This window comes from Rhinopithecus roxellana, chromosome 16, assembly GCF_007565055.1.
Source record: "Rhinopithecus roxellana isolate Shanxi Qingling chromosome 16, ASM756505v1, whole genome shotgun sequence".
Lineage (NCBI taxonomy): Eukaryota > Metazoa > Chordata > Mammalia > Primates > Cercopithecidae > Rhinopithecus > Rhinopithecus roxellana.
In genome coordinates, this window is record NC_044564.1 from 51,181,327 (window position 1) to 51,202,090 (window position 20,764).

At 40.9% G+C, this 20,764-nt stretch overlaps 1 protein-coding gene and 1 long non-coding RNA gene across 6 annotated transcripts in view; one reads left to right on the forward strand and one right to left on the reverse strand.

The window, feature by feature from the left end:
- PGM5 (phosphoglucomutase 5) overlaps positions 1–4,475 on the reverse strand; it is a 180,495-nt gene extending 176,020 nt beyond the window's left edge. Inside the window, exons 1-2 of one of the 4 annotated variants that reach the window (XM_030920218.1) lie at positions 4,461–4,475; positions 3,418–3,732 (exon numbers count right to left, since the gene is read on the reverse strand). In XM_030920218.1, the coding sequence (XP_030776078.1) occupies positions 3,418–3,678 (261 nt within the window). In that variant the 5' untranslated portion in view covers positions 3,679–3,732; positions 4,461–4,475. The other 3 variants (XM_030920217.1, XM_030920219.1, XM_030920215.1) reach the window with 3 other exon arrangements.
- On the forward strand, positions 2,954–5,641 carry LOC115894001. 2 transcript variants are annotated; one of them, XR_004054048.1, is made up of 3 exons: positions 2,954–3,089; positions 4,485–4,541; positions 5,211–5,641. It is a non-coding gene; the product is annotated as an uncharacterized LOC115894001 (long non-coding RNA). The 2 variants fall into 2 exon arrangements; XR_004054047.1 differs by lacking the exon at positions 4,485–4,541 and having other exon boundaries at positions 2,954–3,209; positions 5,211–5,617.
- The last annotated feature ends 15,123 nt before the right edge of the window (positions 5,642–20,764 follow it).

Below are 20,764 nucleotides of genomic sequence, written 5' to 3' on the forward strand. Positions count from 1 at the left end.
TTTGAAAAGATGATATTGTAACTATACAGGAAAATCTTCTTAGTTTTTAGAAATCTGTACTAAAGATTTAGGGGCAAAATGTCATTTTCTTTCATATATTTTCAAAGACAAGCAAAAAATAATCATGACACAAATATAGCAAAATGTTTACAATCTGTGTTCTATGTTTGTCTATGAGTGCCATTAATCTCATCTCTGCTTTTCTGAAAGTTTGAAAATCTCAGTTTTATACATTTTTTTACATCCCATAATTTTATAATAAAATTTTTAAAGTTTGAAGCAAATCAACAACTATAGCTTCAAAAATATCCTAAGCCACAATAAACATTGAACAGGGTCTATTCCTCCCACTTTCTAAAAAAGTTGGCCCAGGAAGGAGTATGAGAGCTGCCATAGCTCTCCCAAGGCTCATTATTCTCCATCACTCCTTGGGAAATCCCAAAATAAATTTTTTAAAAAATTGTTTATATTTATGTTTTTTGACTCTACAATTTTATAATAAAATTTTATAATGTTTTTAATTGTATATTTTAATTTGTAAAAATTTTTATACATGTTTGTTTGAAATGTCTATTTCAAACTTTATGAGATATTAAAATGTAAGTAATATAGTTCATTATTTTAGAAATTCCATGTTTTTCTTCTCCTCCAGCAATTACATAATCAAAGAGTAACTATAGTTTTTCATAGAACACTGCTTTGTAGGCTGGGCACAGTGGTTCATGACACTTTAGGAGGACAAGGCAGGCAGATCTCTTGAGATCAGGAGTTTGAGACTAGACTGGGCAACATAGAGAAACCCTATCACTAGTAAAAACACAAAAATCAGCTGTGCGTGGTAGCGTGCACCTATAGCCCCAGCTACTCAGGAGGCTGAGGTGGGAAGATCACCTGAACCTGGGGAGGTCAAGGCTACAGTGAGCCAACTGTGCCATTGCACTCCAACCTGGGCAACAAAACGAGACCCTGTCTCAAAAAAACAAAATGAAATTTAATTTAAAAAATTGCTTTGTAAAATTAACTTTTTCAATCAAAACCAAGATTTTTCAGACACAAAGAATGCAGCCCACTGGTCAGATTTGTCAGTTCAAAGAAAATAAATTCTAGTTTTCTATTTTTCTAGCCTATTTATGACTATCCAATAGGATATTAAAAAGATCAAAGCATTTGGAATACAAGTTCAGTACTCCTGAGTCTAACTCAATGTGCCAAATCAGGAGACAAGCACATTCTTATCAATTTTCAATCATTCAAGACCAATTTTGTTTACAATTATCCAGTTATTTTAGACCGTCTTTCTCCTGAAGCCAGCCTTATGGCTATCATTTCACTTTAGCATAAGACCCCAAGAAGGAGAAGAAAATGAGGAAAAGATTGGTTAAAATTGGCTGTTTGAAATTCTGAAATATGTCCACCATTCCCTTCACCCATGCCCACCCCTCTTAGAAGTAGTACTTTCAGATTATTTAAGACTTGATGCTTCTATGTGGATTTTAATTTGTCATCTGTCCTTTATAACAGCTAGTAGGTTAAATGTGACTCTATTTTAAGCATAATTGATCTATGCTAATTATCTGCTAAAATAAATTTCACTCTTAGAGTTAATAAAGTGTGTTTGTCATAGAAGACCCATTGAAGTAAGAAACTGAGGAGTCCTTATGGTAAAGTGGGCCAAGAAATAAGACATAAATTTTCCCATGCAGATCAACAACTGTAGCTTCAAAAATATCCTGACACACAAGTATTGGACAGGCCATGTTTCTCTCACTCCCTAAAAAAATTGGCTGGGGAAGGAGTATGAGAGCTCCCATAGCTCTCCCAAGGCTCATTATTCTCCATCACTCCATGGGAAGAGCCTTGTCAGAAAAGAGTGAAAAACCATTTGTCAACCTCTCTTCAACTCCCTGATTCTAGCCAACCTTCATCAATCCCAAGTGAGCAGCCAGAGAGAAATACAAACCCCGTATCTCCAGCATCATTGTCTGCTGGAGTCAAATCCACCACCCACCCCAACACCACTGGCCCTCTTTCTCCCAATTGTTTTTTATTATGTTTTTTAAAAAATCTTTCCCCATCCCTGTGACACTGAGGAGGAGGAATTATAGTAGATAAATATGAAGCATGAAGATCCTTTAAAAATGTTTTTAATAATAAATGAGAAAATGAAAAGGAGAGGGTTGGAAGGAAGGAGAAAATTCAAATGCCAGGGAATTGTTCAGTTTTGCTTTTAAATATGTTAACAGTCATTTATACATCTGCAAGAGACTTTCCATTAAAGAAAAATTCTATGAGTGTGGGTCTGGTTGCATGAATAAGGATGAAATTACTTTTTTAGACAATGTTTTCCACAGATAATTCAGAGACCCCTGAAATTAGGTATCCCTCTTGTAGAGGTCCTTGAGATGCTGCCGGACTTGGGAAAGAGGAAACTGGGATATGGGGCTATACCAAAAGGTGCTTCTAGTTACAGGACAGTGAGGAAAGGGGCAGTGGGAGAAAAATCCGAAGTCTGAGAATCTGGATTGCAAAAGAAGACTACTGAGGTCGTGGGAGAAGGGAGAGGAAACAAGGATGCAAACCGAAAGAGGAAGAGGCATGAAATGTTGTCAAATGCCAAAAGGCATTTGGAGAGAAGTTGGGAATTGCATTAAGAAAACCACTGCAAATCTCATTTCAGACCATTTAGAGATATGCCTCCTGGGAACTGCGAACTCAGGCTGTTTAACATCAAACAAATTGATCCACTCCATCCCTACCCTAATTAAATAAATCATTCAATAATTCCACCGGGTTAAATAAGCAAAATATTAAAAACCTTCAGGGCTCACTCTTGCCAAATATGTCAGGGATCGTGTGTGTGTGTGTGTGTGTGTGTGTGTGTGTGTGTGTGTGTGTGTGTTCTGAGACACCACTACTGTTAAATAAGCAGAGCTAAGACTTAGGGGATTGGGAGATTATTGCAAAAAGGGCATGGGCCAGGGGGACTTTGTTGGGAGCCTGCGAAAGAAGATTGTGTGGGGACGGTGGGCAGTGAACGTGTTGGGAACAATATGGAAAACCCGGAATTGCCTTGGAAACGACAGGGCCGGGCAAGACAATGTCCGAAAGAAAAATGAGCAGGTGCAGGATGTGGCCAGAGTCGGAGAAGAGTTCGGGGCGCCCGAAGTGGCTCCAGGAATGACGAAGACCCCTCAAGGTTTTTGGGGGCGGTGAGTACTAATAGAACCCGGTGCCTGGGATGCACCAGGGAGGCTGCGAGTGCCGCGGGGGTGGGGCGCTGGAGGTTGAGGAAGCCGGAGTGAGGTAGCGGAGCCGGGCGGGGGCCTCCCAACTGGGCCCGGAGGCAGTCGGGGGACATGGGCTAGGAGAGCGCACGGCGGCCGCGCGGCGGGAAGCGAGGGGCATCCGGTCACTCACCCCGTTGGCCGCGGCCATCTGCACCACGATCTCGATGGCCGTCCTGCTAAAGTACCTGCCGTCGCTGCCCACCACCATGGTGCAGCCCTGGCGGTCGCGCAGGTCGATGGACGACAGCACGCTCTGGATGAAGTTGGGCAGGTAGTTGCGCTGGCCCTCGAAGAGGCCGGTGGGTCGCCGCAGACCCCCGCCGCCGGCCGGCCGCTGGTCCTCGTAGGGCGCGGTGGGCACCGTCAGCACCGGGATGGGACTCCCCTCCATGGCGCCTCCTGGCCGGTCTTCCTGCGGCTCCCTGAGCCCGAGGGAATCTGCAGCCTGCCGGGGGGCCCCCACCAGCCTGGCTGCGCGCCGGGACTCCGCCTCGCACCCAGGCCCCCTCCCCAGCAGGTCGGCGCCCTGCGCCCTGCACCCGCCCGCCGGGGGACCTCCTGCCCCTCCTCTCCCCAAGGCCGCTCACTGACTCCCTTGGCAGAGTTTGCTTCTGCCTTCCTATAAAGTTTTCTCCCGCCCACCTTCTCTGCTGCCAGACCGCCCGAGGTGCCCTCAGTTTCTTCCCAAGTTGGACTCACTTTCGGGTGTCCCAAAAGCCCGATTCCAGGGCCTGCTAGCCCGACCCCGGTGACGCCTCCACCCGCGCCTGGCCCCAGCCTTCCCCCGCTATCGCCGCCCTCCGGGGCACACCCTCCGCCAGAAAACAGCCGGCGGGAAGGCGAGACTTTGGGCAGAGTCCGGGTTCCGCTCGCGCGCCCGGCCCCTCTCCAGGTCTCCCTGGGAGTGCGCAGCCTATACGCACCAGTTTCTCTTCAGAACCAGGACAGGGAGGGAGTTGGGAGGGGGCTGAAACCTTTTGCCATCAGCGAACAGCCCCAGCCAAAAATAACCCTGGAAAGGCGAGCTGAGAATGGTTATCTCCTGCCAGTGCTGAAATCGGAGGCTGGGCGCTGCGTGTGTGTGTGTGTGTGTGTGTGTGTGTGTGTGTGTGTGTGTGTGCGCGCGCGTGTGTGTGTACCCTCCCACCACGACCATTTGTTGAAGGGAATCACCACTGTCAGACTTCAATCCAACAGGACCCACTGGAGCCATCCACACTTTCCCCAGCGTCTTCCAAAACAGCACACTTTCCGGTATGGACAATTCTTTTCTTTTTTTTTTCCTCACTTGTTTGTTTGTTGTGGTGGTTGCAACAGCAGCAGCAACACAGACGACACGTATTTCCCTATTCTTCCCGCCCTTCTCACCCTCCCTACCCAGCTCCTGCTGTCCTACCCTGTATTTGTCCACACTGTCTGGACTCTTAACTGAATTAATCATTTTCAATAGGAGGGGCCAAAACCCTTATTAATGTCCTACCAGGAGTGAACGAATAAAACCAAGTTAAAAGAGAACTGGGTACCAGGTACTGTGCTAGGTTCCTTTGCGTGTATCCTTTCATTCTGCTGGAGCTAAAGATTTTCTGCCTCCTCTCCATAAAACTCACCAAAACTCCAAAACCAGGAAATTCTCCATAGAAAATAGGAGTGAAGAGAGACAAGACTAACAGGATAAAACCCAAAGCAGGAAGAAAGTTCTATCTCCCATTTCTCTCAAAGAATTTTTGGACCCACCAAGGCTACCATCCTGAAATATCCTGCAGCTTCTCCTTCCCCCAAAGATTGTTCACTTTCTGAGAGTGAGGATGACTCGCCACAGGGTTATAAAGTGTTTGGTCACAGTAAGACAACTGTGAATAATAACACACATTGTATACCGTTTTGCAATTGATAAAAGGCTTTGCATCTGTTTTTTCTTTGCAGGCTGAAGAAAAGAAGAATGGTATTCATGCAGTTCCCATTTTACAGATGAAAACAAGAGGACTTTTTCTGTGAAGTCAAGAAAGTGGTTACAATGGTACTTTCAGCCTGTCCGAATTATATATCGCCCCTCCCCTTTTTATTAATAACATTGAAATGTGATGGGGAAAACACTGAAGCTGTCAGTTGAAACTGGCTGGGACTTTTTAGCCATTCTCTTCAACATAAAGAATGGGTGTTTTTGGAGGGGGTGAGAGGAATGGAGAAATGTTGTCAAAGAGTACAATGTTTTAGTTGAGACAGGAAGAACATTTTGTTAAGATCTACAGCACAGCATGGTTACTGTAGTTAACAGTGAAGCATTATATATTTCAAAATTGCTAAGACAGTAAATTTCAAATGTTGTCACCACAGAAAAATAGGTTTTGAGGTGACTATATTAATTCTCTGGATTTACTTATTCTACAATGTATACATATATCATAACATCACATTACACCCCCATAAATACATACAATTTTAATTTGTCAATTAACTTTTTTTTTAAAGAATGGTATGGCAAGTTGGGGGAGGTTGTTTTGGGGTTTTTTTCCTCTAGTCTCTACTCAGTCTCCAACATCCCATTCCCCATAAAGTTCCTGTCACCCAGCTGGAGTGCAGTGGCACAATCATGGCTCACTGCACCTTCTCCCTATTGGACTCAAGCGATCTTCCTGCCTACAGGTATATCCCACCACGCCCAGCTAATTTTTGTAGTTTTTGTAGACATGGGGTTTCACCATGTTGCCTAGGCTGGTCTCAAACTCCTCAGCTCAAGCAATCTACCCTCTTTGGCCTCCCACAGTGCTGGGATTACAGGTGTGAGCCACCAAGCCCAACCCATAAAGTTCCTAATTTTTTATCTCCCTGGGAGTGCACAGCCTACACACACCAGTTTCTCTTCAGAACATACTTGAGAGTCTTGGTTTAGCACCCAACAGACAGAACTTGAATACTTCTAGGGATCTGTGCACATCTCTATGGTGTGGGGTTTTTAAGATCTCTTTCTAATGACATTTTATTTTGCAAAGCAGGACAGTTTCATTCCCAGAAGAGTAGGTATGGTAAGTCCTTTGTTCCAGCAATGAAGACAATGATCCAACCCCCAAGCCTCAGAGATGCCCAGAAACCCTCCAGGCCTCCATCTCTCTGCTCCTAGCACCTGCCTCTCTGTTGACATCAACAGCATTCTCCGCTCTCACAGCCCAGCTCCTTCCACAGACCCAGGGACTAGGCATCAGCATCTCAGACTAGATTTTAGAGAATTACCATTCAAGAGGCAATCCTCTTCCCTTGGTTCCAATTTCAAGGTTCTCAAAGACAGGAACAGGGTTAGATTGAGGCAGTATGCCCCACCGCATAGCCAGAAAGAACCTCACAGTGAAAAGGAAAACAATTCTTCCCAAGTAAGGGGGTGCTGATCCCCAGAGGGAGGAGAGATGGGCAACCACACAGTAACTGGGCCACCATGTACTTCACACTCACTGATCAAGGCTTTCTAAAACTATTTTTCTTTTCTCTGAATTTATATAGCACTTGTATCACTCATAAAGGAATATCTTATAGGCTGATAACACCTTTCTATTCATGCTTATACCTAACGTTTAAGTTAGGATAATTTCCTAACCTCAGGGTCCTCACTATAAAATGGGAATTATTATAATCCCTACCTCATACATTGTTGGGAGGATTAAAATACTTAGTAAAGTGCCTAATAGAAAGGCATTCAATAAATGTTAGCTATTCACAGTGTCATCATCGTTGTATTTACCATTATTACTAATCTCCTGTATTGCAAGAATTACAGTTTATATTTTTGTAGACCATCACTGTAGCTAAAGGGTCTTTGGGCATAGGTGATATTCCATAAAGGTTGGTTAAACTGATCTGTGGTTTTTGACTATGGAAACTCAAAATTCCCTCGAAATGTATGAAAGAGGTTTACCTGATAAATAAATCTCTTCAAAACTGATCCCAGTTTTAATTGAATTAATTCCAATGAATTTGTCACAATGATGGAGAAAGGAAACTGAGAGGGCCCCACAGTTGTTTGCTGGTAAAATGAGAAGTTTGGATTAGATCAGTGTTTCCCAAAGTATTTTCCTCAGAATATTAGTGCCCCTCAAATCCTGCACAAAGCGAGAGTTTCATGACCAAGTAGCTTTTAAAACTCCTGTACACTCTACTCCCATTCTTCACAATGCACACTTTCGTATTAAGAGTTCTGAGAGGTTCTCAGTAGAAGACATCGTTGTTTGTTTGTTTGTTTTTGGAGACAGAATCTCACTCTGTCACCCAGGCTGCAGTAAATGGCCACTCCTGGCCTAAACATTTTTTAACCTGGTGCTTCCCAACCTAAACTCACAGGGACCAGTTTTCTTAGTGAAAGAGAATCACACTGGCTTGTAACCACAGCTGGTGACACTCCCCCGCCCCACTCCTTGTATGTCCTCAGTGGACTGGGTCAGGAACAAATAAATTTTCCTGATTCTCAAGGGCTGGTCATTCCTTTGCACTGAGCTCAGAGTTTCTCTGTAGCATTGGGTCACAATGAATGGTAGCCCTGATGGCCTAGGGTAGCCTTTCAGCCTTCTCTGAGTCTCTAGAGACTGAGGATCCTTGGCATGAAATAGGAGCAATTGATATATCCTTGCTTCCCCTGGGGACTCTCTTGCTCTCAAAAAGGCATCAGCCATCATCTCCATCAGGAGAACAGACTAGCTGACTCAGCTTGATCAGCCTGTCCCAAAATGAGAATCTGGGTAAAGTAAGTGTTGAAACACTTCATTCCTTGTCTTGTAGATTCACAAAACACATTAGCATATTAAAGACTGTGAAGTTCTGCAGGAAAAAAAAAAAACCTATTTGACTTCAATCCAACATTGCCAAGTTTTATTTGACCATGGAGGATTTTTCCAAAACACAAACAGATTAAGGACATTAATCTTTCATGAAACACTTTAGATACCCAGAGTCCTCTCCAGTTACATCATTCTGTGATTTTCTTTTTTATTTATGATGCATTAAAAGATTAATCTCTGTCAGACTTCCATTTAGAAATTCACCAGAATGTGCAAAGGCAGCAGGTAAAATTGCCAAAGGGCATTATAAAAATACTCTTCAGTGATTTTTGAGACTTAAACTGAAATATTTATATAACTATGTATTTCAGTTTGTATATGTATGTATATGTACATACACATATATGTGTGTATATATATGTGTGTATGTATATCTATATCTATGTATATATGGCATTATATCTGTTTTACAGATACAGAAACTGAGCTTTAGAGGGGGAGAGCAATTGGTCCAACGCCACACAGCACACAGGTAGTCACTGGTAAAGGTGAGAAACAAAGAGTTGAAACCTGAGGTGTAAGGACACAGAGACAAGTACACAAATGTTTACAAGTTACACATATGACACGTGCCTCTAACATGAATTTCTTGAACATTCATTTAGAGACCTTACAATGAAGACATCAGAGTGGCAGCAAGTTCTGTTGGAATCAGGGGAGCGTGTTCTTCCATACTCCCCTGGCTGACAGGAAAGCACATCGATTTGGCCCATGGTAGTTATACACTCCCATTGAGTCAGGGGCCACTTCTAGGCACACAGGAGGTACTAAAAATATGCTGTTGACTCATAGCCTCTAAAAGCAGAAGAAATGCCAAAAGTATAAGACAAGAGGCAGAAAAATCACACGGAAAAATGTCACAGGGCAGTCCTCTAAAGAAGTGCTAGATCCCTTTGAAATCTGTCCAAACACTTTCTGGTGCTGGGGAAAATCAATTATCTATTTCAAGCAACCCCACATGTCATACGAGTATCTTATAAATGTATGTGTACTTGTGTCTGTGAACTTACATCTCAGACTTCAACTTCTTGCTTCCCACCCTTATCAATGACTGCCTGCATGGCCTTGCACAAGCTGCTTTCCCTCTTCAAAGCTCAGTTTCTGCATCTATAAAATGGACGTAATGCTACCTAACTCATGGGGCTCATGATCACATTTAAAGAGCTAATATGTGGAAATTGTCTGCACAGTACCTGGCACATAATAAGTGTTTAATAAGTGTTTGATGTAATTGTTACGATTATTACTACTATTACTAAAATAATAATTACTACAATAATAATGATTCTTATTCTCTATATTAGTATTATATTTGAAAATGGGCATGGATTATGTCTATGTAACCGTTTTGGCACAATATCTAGCATTATATCACATACAAATTAGAGAATTCATGTTATTAAGGATGAAAAAATATTTTTACTGACCCTTAAATGCTTTGTAAGTAACTGCAAAAGAAGCCATTATCCCGACACATGAAACAAACAAAAAGAAATCCAGTTCCTCTGGAGTTTGTTTTTGGAGGTAGCCACAGGATACCCAAATTTTTTTTTTCTTTTCAGAGAGACCGAGGGGCTCACTATGTTGACCAGGCTGGTCTCGAACTCCTGGCCTCAAGCCATCCTCCCACCTCAGCCTCCTAAAGTGTTGGAATTACCGGCATGAACCACCACATCCAGCCTACTTAAAATATTGAATGCTGTTAATACATCTCCTGAGGCCAGCATAAGAAGTTGACGGGCAAAACTAATGCAGGTATGTTTTCCTGGCTTCTTATGTATTGGGCCCATCTTTGAAAAGCACTTACTGTTAATGGCTAACTTGCAAAATTTGTGATTTATTAAAAGCAGATTTTAATTGTTTTACCTAAAAATAATAGCCCTCTGGTCTGCCAAAGATGAAGATTTAATTTCTAGGTGTTCTCCATAATACCTAGAAACATCAGTGTACTTGATTATTAAAAACTTTGGACATATTCTCATCAAAGTTCTTTGTTATATAATACAGCAAAAGAAAAGTTTATTTTCTAAAGGCATCTCTATACTTTTTTAATAGTTGAATTTCATTTCTGAAGCCTCCTAAAAAGGGTATAATTTAGATCTTTATTAAAGAGGAAATATATTTTCCATGTTTAATTTAAATTATATTCCATCAGTCATTTGCAATCTTAGCCTACACAGAATTTTTTTTTTTTTTTGGTAGTTTTTATGTTTGGGCTTTAGGAGGGGATTCCCAATAATCTCTATATAAATATTTTAACATTCCCATGTAAATTAGTTTTTTAAAGCTATTTCATCCATAAAAATAATGAATTTGCATGGCTGCGAGTGAAATAATGTGTTATCAGGACCCCTCAGTTTTGGGAATTGTGAGTAGATCCCATCTTTATGTTCCTCCAGCCCAGCCCAAACCTGGCTCGGGTCCTCCTCCCCCATTTATCAGGAACCACCATCCCCAGGGATTCTATGTGGCCTGCCTGACCAGTGTTCTCCATCAGATTCTACCAATCTTTTTTCATTCCCTCAGAGCACAGCTGAGCTAGAGTACACTAATTTGAAAAATTAACTCAAGCAAATAGAGGAACAATATTCCCAACACATTGCATTTTAACATAGGGTTTCCTGGACACACTGTTTCAACCCGAGTTGTGCCAATGGTAGGAGCTCCATCTGCTAAAATATGGCTATCAGCTTCAGAGGGAAATTCATGAACCTCTTCATAGTTTGTTTTTATGTTTCACTTTGCACTGTTTCTAAAATTTCCTCTGAAGCCAAAACATAAGTTATTTCCCAGCACATTGGTCACTTTTCATTTATCATTGGATTGATTTTTCTGACTTGCAGTAGGAGCTGATATCAACCAGGAGGTTCTTATCCAATACACAGCAGCAAAACTCTGTGTATCCGCCTTCCTCTCAACAAACGTGACTTCCTCAATGGCATCATTCGTGAGAGTAACACAGAGCCCAGCAATAACATTTCTTCACTAACCCTACCAGGTATCCAACATAGGATGTTACTTCCTTTCACCGTTTTCCGACTCCTGGCAGATATTAATCATTGGGATTTGGGAACAAGGAAATAGAATTTCTGCAAATGCTTGGGAATTCCCAAATTCATATGATTTTCATAACACTTCACTTATAAGTTTTTGAAAAATAATATGTGACTATAATAACAAGCCAATAATTGTTTTTTCTGTAACAGGATTATATGAAAAGTTTTAGTAGTCTTCTGTTTTAAAAAGATGTAACAAATGATGATTATTATGAGCCAACATGTTATGACAAGATTATAAAATCCAACAACATTAAGATAATAGAGAAAACATTAAAAAGAAATGGATGTTATCACCAAATAAATGCTAAAGAAAAGTCCTTTAAAGATTGATAGTAACATCACAAATACTTAATGCTTTAATCATTGTTTACATGACATTGTTATACTAACAAGGCATCAATTATCCCCTCCAATACTATTTAAATAACATAATATTCTGATCTCCTGGCAAGATGAACAGCACTAGAATGAAGCAACTGACAAAATTGCCGATTTAAGGGCATATTTTGTTTCTAAAACTTGGCATTTCTTAGAACACCTCTCATAGGATTTGTAAAATATATACTATGCCTATGAACACATGAAAGTTTATTTGCAGAAATGGTTCACTGGTAGCAGTGGATAAGGCCATGAACATACACTTATAACACAGCAACAGATACAAGAAAGTCTGACTGAGGCTCCTTTACTGCTCCTATACAGTTCAGCTTAACTTTCATCTCCACATGTCAGCGCTTCCTCATCTTAAAGTCAGTGCATTTCTTCAAGCCAGTAAGTTCTCTATATTGACTATTAAGCTGTAATTCTCACAGGAAAATTAGAATGTTTCTCGCCATTTTCCTAATTTCTCAACTGATTTTTCTCAGAATTCAGAATTCAGGAATCCATAAATATTGAAATGCCAGGAGAGAATTTCCAAATGGAAATGCTATTCCCTTAGTCCATTTTCAGAAGAAATTGTAGCATAGTGTTATCCTTCTCTTCTCCAATTTTTTGTTCTGCAAACTTATGGTTATCACGTCTTTAAGTGCATAGCTCACAATTTTCCCTCCTCTGCAAATGGTCCCAATACAGTGAAGTGGGCCCTCAGTAGCTGTGTCTTTACTACATAATCCTGCATTTCTGACCATATACAGGGAGAGTGACCTAGGGAAGGATGCCTGACTAAATGCGATTTCTCTTGCTGTCTCTAGAATTTGAACACTGGAACCCAGACATACAGAGGCTGGGAGCCATTGTGGTGTGCCATATTGATGACGGCAGCAGCGGGTGGTGCAGGGGCAGTTAATTGACAGCTACCTGTTGCTAATATCCCAGGAACTGCCTGAACCTCCTCTTTCCCAGCCATAAGATACCTAAGATTCTGCAGCATTCTTCCTTAAATCCTACCATGGTTTAAGCTAGCCAGAATTAGGTTCTGTTGCTTTCAATCAACAGAACCTTAACTAATACATTATTTCCTAGTTCTTGTTCCTTTAATTTTCCAGGAAAAGAAGGGAAAATGGCTTACTGGTTTAAAAAAGGGACAAGTGACAACATCCCATTTATGCAAAATTTAGAAGCACTCAAAGGAATCTCTGGAAAGTTCCTGAGACACACATAGGTAGGACCAGCATAAAACTTGAACGGTCTGGAGAGGATGTGGAGAAATAGGAACACTTTTACACTGCTGGTGGGACTGTAAACTAGTTCAACCATTGTGGAAAACAGTGTGGTGATTCCTCAAGGATCTAGAACTAGAAATAACATTTGACACAGCCATCCCATTACTGGGGATATACCCAAAGGATTATAAGTCATGCTGCTATAAAGACACATGCACACGTATGTTTATTGCGGCACTATTCACAATAGCAAAGACTTGGAATCAACCCAAATGTTCATCAGTGACAGACTGGATTAAGAAAACATGGCACATATACACCATGGAATACTATGCAGCCATAAAAAAGGATGAGTTCGTGTCCTTTGTAGGGACATGGATGCAGCTGGAAACCATCATTCTCAGCAAACTATCACAAGAACAGAAAACCAAATACCGCATGTTCTCACTCATAGGTGAGAATTGAACAATGAGATCACCTGGACACAGGAAGGCGAGCATCACACACCCGGTCCTATTGTGGGGAGGAGGAAGGGGGGATGGAGAGCATTAGGAGACATACCTAATGTAAATGACGAGTTAATGGGTGCAGCACACCAACATGGCACATGTATACATATGTAACAAACTTGCATGTTGTGCACATGTACCCTAGAACGTAAAGTATAAAAAAAAAAAAAACTTGAACGGTGTATCTAGATCATGTTTGCCATGGTTGCCTTGCCATAATGAATATCTCTATCAAGATCATATTTTCTCGGTGGGAGAGAGAGAATGTGGGCCAGGAAGAAGCACAAGGCAGGACTCACATTTACAGTACTCCTTGTTTTCCAGGAACCATACAACCCAGTTTGTCTAGAGATGTTCATCTTAAGTTTGTTATCCCACCATAATTATCAATAGAACCTCCTTTTTCTCTCAAGAATATCCCACTTTGGATGATAATTTCTATGACTACCCATTAAAAACATTTAATAACTATAGAAAACTGCTTCTCTATATTTTTTGTATTTTTGAAACATTTTATAACAAAAATATCTTTAAAGTTATCACCTACACGGAATATAGCTGCCAAATGCTCCTACTCTGCTGTTTTAACCATGAATCCCTCTGGGGCCCCTTCCTCCTACAGCCCTTGTGAGGATGAAATGAAATAAGCTCTATGAAGTGCCCAACAGTGACCCACACTGAATAAAATACAGTCACCATATGGTGGCCTTCCTTTATGTTTACCAACCTCCTGATAAGTTATTTGGTGATGTTTTAATCTTAATATTTTATGTAGATTATACATTCATCTGATTCAAAATTCAAAAGGTACAAAAGGGTATACAGTTAAAAGTTTCCCAACCCACCACCATTTATCTCCCTGGAGGCAACCGTTTCCAGATTTTTGAATATCCTTAAAGAATAACCTAGGTATGGAAAAGAAAGATTACATATTTATATGCATCTGTGTATGCATTTTCCCATGAGAGGCTCACAAAGTCCCCTTGAAGAGATATCATTACTACAAATACCCCTCAATTTACAATGGGGCTATATTCCAGTAAACTTATGAAAATATTGTAAGCTGAAAATGCATTTAATACACTTAACCTACTAAACATCATAGCTTAGCTCGGTCTACCTTAAACACACTCAGAACACTCACATTAACCTACAGTTAGGCAAAATCATCTAACAGCCCATTTTATAATAAAGTGGGCTTTGAATATCTCATGTAATATACTAAATACTGTACTGAAAGTGGAAAACAGAATGGTTGTATGGGTACCCAAAGTACAGCTTCTGCTATATGTGTATTGCTTTTAAACTCTCTTAAAGTTGAAAAATCATAAGTCAAAATATTGTAAGTCAGGGATTGTTTGTACTTCCACTTTATATGATGACATTGAGCCTTGAAAAGATTAAGTGACTAGCCCAAGGTCACACTGGCAGTTAAATAGTGAAACTTGGATTCAAATTGTTCAGTCACTACATGTATTGTCTTGAAATTTGAAAAAGAGGAAGAGGAATTAACCTACTAAATTGAAGGCATATTTTAGGCATTGAAGAAGCAGGTGCCTGAATGTCCAGGTGATTGTGAAAAGCTCCCTTGCCCCAAAATATGTCTCCTGGTCATATGAAATTCCACTATTTCAGATTTTTACCTGGGGATTTAGAGTAATCTGCTCTTTTCCTAGAGCTCCCCTAAAATAGAAATAGAAATCTTAGAAGGCTAAATATATGCTACCATTGGGAAACTAATTTTCTCCCCTTAGTAAGGCAAGGTACTGAAGGAAGGGACCCTACAGGCTGTGCAGGGACATCCTGTAGGCATGGGGAGAAGAAACTGAAAGGCAAAGTTGGATGAAACAAAGAATACCGATCTCAGGACTCTCCCTTGAACCTGCCCTAACTTTGTTCTAATAGATTCAGCCACTGGCCTGCTGTCAAAAGACCACAGTCAATCTGACTTGTTTTCAATATAATGATGAATATTGATTTGATTCCTTCATCCAACATTCTCAACTGAGTCTTTTTTTGACCAAGGATATACATTACTAGGAGAGTACAGGCAGTTAATTCTTCCACACGGGACTTTGGAGTTTCTGAGTTAACCAGAATCACCCACCTTAACATCTGCCAGTTTATATCCCAAGTCCTGAGCAGTGCCCCCTCTCTGCTATGCCTCACGTTTTCAATATAGCATAAAATCAGAAATGAAAGATGAAACATCATAGCCAGTATCACAGAAATACAAAGGATCCTAAGAAACACTAACCAATTGGATCATCTAGAAGAAATGGATAAATTCCTAGACACATAAAACCTACCAAGACTGACTCATGAAGAAATTTAAAAATCTGAACAGACAAATAGCAAGCAAGGAGGTTGAATCAGTAAGAAAATGTCTCCTATCAATGAAAAACCCAGAACCAGATGGCTTCCCAGATTAATTCTGCCAAACATTTTAAGAAGAACAAATACCAGTCCTTCTCAAACTCTTCCAAAAAGTTGAGGTGGAGGGAACACTTCCAAACTCATCTTACAAGGCCAGCATTACCCTGATTCCAAAGCCAGACAAGAATACTACAAGAAAGGAAAATTACAGACCAGGATCCTTGATCAACATAGATCCAAAACTCCTCAACAAAATCCTAGCAAACCAAATTCAACAGCACATTGAAAGAATCATTCACCATGATCAAATCATGGTTCAACATAAGCAAATCAATACATATAATACACCATGTTAGAAAAATAAAGGATAGAAACTATATGGACATCTCAACAGATATAGAAAAAGCTTTTGACAAAATTTAAAACCCTTTCATGGTGAAACAAACAAACAAACAAACAACAACAACAAAACACCCAACAGATCACGTATTGAGGGACTGTATCCCAACAAAATAAAGCCCATAAATGACAAACCCATAGCTAACACCATAATCAATGGTGAAAAGTTGAAACCTTTCCTCTAACATCAGGAATAAGACAAGGATGCCCACAGACACCCCTTCTCAGGGTAATTAGGCGAAAGAAAGAAATGAAAGGCATCTTAATAGGAGAGGAAGAAGTGAAATTGTCTCTGCTGACAGCATGATCTTGTTATATACAGAAAACTCTACTAACTTCACTAAAAAAAAGGTTAGAACTCAACACAAAGATGGGAACAATAGACACTGGGGACTCCAAAGGCAGGAGGGAAGGATGGTGGGAGCAAGGGTTGAAAAACTACATATCGAGTACTGTGCTCACTGCTTGGGCGGTGAGATCATTAGAAGCCCAAACCTCAGCACCATGCAATATACCTGTGTAAGAAACCTGTACATCTACCCCCGACTCTAAAATGAAACACACAATATTTAAAAAACAAAAACAAAATTTGAAAACTGTTAGAACTGAACTAATAGGTGAAATCAGTAAAGTTGTAGGATACAAAATCAACATATAGAGCCTTGAACACAGCAACATCCAGCTGTCTGATGTGAAAGTCTCAGGGGCAAGAAAACCTCCATATGAACTCAGAAACAATGAGCTAAGTTGTGTTTATGTCTGAAAGGATGTTAAGAGCTTCATTCATATTACATCGGAGCCAATAGAAAGAACCAACAGGAAACCTATACCCAACAAACAGAAATGACAAGATGAAGGGAAAGCAGAGGTGAGGGCTTACCTTAGAAAGGGTAAGTGATTAGCTCAATGTGCAATACAATGTTTGCTCCTGAGTCAAAAATTTGTATAATAATTTGGATATTACTTGCACAACCAGAAAAAATCAGCCACTCATTAGGAAAATGTGTTTCCGTATAAGTCTTAGGACTCAGCTATCTATGATAACATGAAAAGACAATATTTTCATCCAAAATGAGTATTTTTGTTTGTCTTGGCTTGTTATTCTAATGTCAACAGCCTCTAAATAAACTGTTCAAGTACATGATATAACCACCTCTGTCTCCATCTTTCCCATTGCTCCCACTGGGTTTCAATTGTGCAATTTCACCATTAGCAATGCTTTTTGCTGAAATCTGGCTTTTCAAAGGGAGAGTATCCAGAAACAGAAGATGCTGATCTGGGAGGCTCTTCCTAATAAAACTGCTGCTTCAGTTTAACTTGAAAAAGCCCACACCCAGTTCCTAATGACAAACATCTGAACCACCGGGTCTTCCCATGAGCAAGACCATGCTATGCCTCCTGCTCGCTCTGTTCTATAAGCAACCCACAGATTGCTCCCTGTGAAGAGGAGCCTGCCAAGGGAGCAACATTCCACCAGACCCTGATTTAGCAAGATATTTCCGTATCATTCCCCCAACCAGCTGGAAGTCCTCCACTGCTCTTGTGTAAAAATCTAACTCATCTCGCTGAGTTTCCTGATTTAAAAGTCTAATTCATTTCACCAAAAGTGTGACAGAAGGAAACCAAGTACACCATCTCTCTCTTGCCAGAACGCTCCAGACCAAAGCTATTGCATGTGCATTCTGGGGGGGGGGGAATGGTCCAAATATGTTATGGAGGGGGTGCCAGCCCAGTGTCATCCTCTTACTATTGCCATAGGACCTTGACTGATGGCATCGGAGGAAAAACAAGTTTATCGATTACTTTCAGCCATTAAGCTCACTCCTCCATGAAAAATAAGTCACAAGTCCAATGTCTCTTATTAAAATAAGCATTGCAAAATATAAAGGAGTCACAGTTTTAAAATGGGACGCATGTTCTCTAAGCAGTGAGCCACTTTAGAGAGGCACTGTTTACATTGCATAAAGTCCCCTGGAGCCAGGGTTAGGAAGCACATCTCTTCTTTGGTGTTCTGGGATGAAGGAGAAAGGAAAAAGGGCTGCCAGGAGTGAGTGGGAAGGGGCCCATGAGATAAAGGAAGTAAATCCATTTGCTGAGTGCAATAATGGTAATACACGGAGCTATACATACATACATACATACATACATGCAAACTTTCACATTTGTTTAAAAAAGAACTGAAGGCTATCACACATGTAATCAACCCTTATGGACTCTCCTGATTAACTGTAAGGCAAATCTTCCCTTCTCCTTTTTCCTGTACCATCCTGGGCTCCCTTTTCGACTTTTTTTTTTTTTTTTTTTTTTTTTTTTTAGTGTATAAACGATCAGCTCATATTCTGAAGTTTGTAGTCCCCTCCCTCCTCCCCTCTCTCTACACTGCTCATTTACACTGGCAGCCGTCATGCTGCTGGGCATCCTTAAACCCACCAGTTTCCCTTTTACGTTTTAGCAGACAAACATGATCGTGCACTAGGCACCACTGTGCCCCCTCAAAATTCTTTGATTTTTTTTTATTGCATCTGAGAGAAATCTCAAGGTTGCAAACCTAAAGGAGTCAGAATTGTCTCCATGTGTCTCAGTGGGAAGAGTATCATGTGGAGAAATAAGTTGATTCTACTAATCAAAAGGAATTTTTTTTTGATACCAGGTCATCCTCTGAATGCATTTATATTACCGTGTGGAGGTTACATGAAGAAAATGGTCAAACATCACCACCTACAGCAAGAGCTGAGAAGTGCAGAGGAGCCGAACTGAGTCAGGAAAGAAAAGCGAGCTGGGGCCTGGCTCAGCGGTCTCCCTTCTCCTCCTCTGTCTCCACGGAAAGATTAGGATGACAGTGGCAGGAAACCTGTGCACCTCGTATGCATCACTTGAAGGGAACACACAGATTCCAGCAAACAGTTGGAAGGAAATGTTAATATCAGGCTCTGCTAAACAATAGGAAATGACTCCGAGATGAGAAGGTGACTTTCATCAAAGGTCCCTGATACCTGAAAAGATAGCCCAGGGGATCCTGCACTACATCTGGTGTATATAAATTAAGTGTTTTGTTTTGTTTTTCCTTTGTAATCAAGACCCAAACACAAACAAAATCACACTTTAGAAACGGCCTATTTCAACTTGTAACTAGCTTGCTTTCAGGGTCTCCAGGTCAAAAAGAGATACAGCACAAAGACACTTTCTCCTTAGGGATCATACACAAATTCACTCTGTCCGTTTCTTTCCCACATGGAGCAACAAAGCCATCAGACCTCTCCATCCTCCCATTGGGTCCTTCCTGATTAGAGTGAGATAAATCACAGCCCTCTCTCTCCAGATGGCAGGTGACAAGAGGGGGATGCTTGCCTAAGAAGTCTTCCCCATCCCTCTGCATTCATGCAAGCCCGAGCAGAGAGACACAAGAAATTATGGATGCATTTTAATTCCCCAGACCCTGCAATTAAAAATAGAAATTTTTTGGCCAGGCCTGTTGGCTCACGCCTCTAATCCCAGCACTTTCGGAGGCCGAGGTCAGTGGATCACCTGGGGTCAGGAGTTCGAGACCAGCCTGGCCAACATGGTGAAAGCCTGTCTCTACTAAAAATACAAAAATTAAGTGGGAATGGTGATGAGCGCCTGTAGTCCCAGCTACTCCGGAGGATGAGGCAGGAGAATCACTTGAACCTGGGAGGCAAAGGTTGCAGTGAGCCAAGATCTTATCACTGCATTCCGCTCTGTGTGACAAAGCAAGACTTCATCTCAAATTTTTTTTTTTTAAATGGAAGTGTTATTCTTTCATTTGCAAATGTGTTTTGGTAAAAGACGGGCAGTTTAAGCAACCCTTTTTATTGTCTACATTGTTTAAATTCATCAGACATGGACTCTTGACTATCTTGCCTGGGCAGACCCAATTCAAGCATTTACAACAGCTATAACCTCCTCAAATCAAAAAGAGGAATCAGCATTATTGCTAAGTTCAAATAAGGTCTTGTTTTATTTCATTTTCATTTTCATTTTTTAATGCAGCCATTCCTCCAGGTGCTATCATCAGGTAAGATTATCAGTCCTGATTAAGTACAGGTGTTATTACAAAATGCAATTCTTAAAAATTCAGTGTCTAACTACACTTTTAATAAGCCTTTCCCCCTCCCCTACGTATTCTCCCTTAGACACCCCTTCTCAAATTTAAAATCACAGAAACTAAAATATGATGCCTAAAGAGAGTCTAGCGACTGCCCAGTCCTGTAATTTGTTGAGTGGGAGTACTGAAGCCCAGAGGAGGTCAAGTAATTTGTTCCCAATGTCTTAGATAGATAAGGAGAAAATGACCACCTGGGAAATCCCACTCATGTCAAGCCTGAGGCACAGGGCCACAGACTATGGTTGAATTGTGCCACACTCCTACATCCTTCTTTCGGAATCACAGAACATTCTTATGTTGAGCCGGAGTCACTGACTTCCTTTTCAGGCTCACTGAGTTTTGTCCTTATGGACTACACCAAGACCATTTATCTAGTTCAATAAATGAGCACAGGCCCTAGAGCCCAGCAATTTTCCCTGTGTCCAGTAAATTTAGCTTCTCCATTAGAAGCTGTCAGAATGGAGTCTTCCGACTCCTCTTGATTTTGATTTGTGCAAGAATGAATGGTTGTGCTAAGACAGCTTTCCTAGCTGACCGTGAGCAAAACTTTTTTCTCATAATCTATAGAAAAAATATTAAATTAGAAG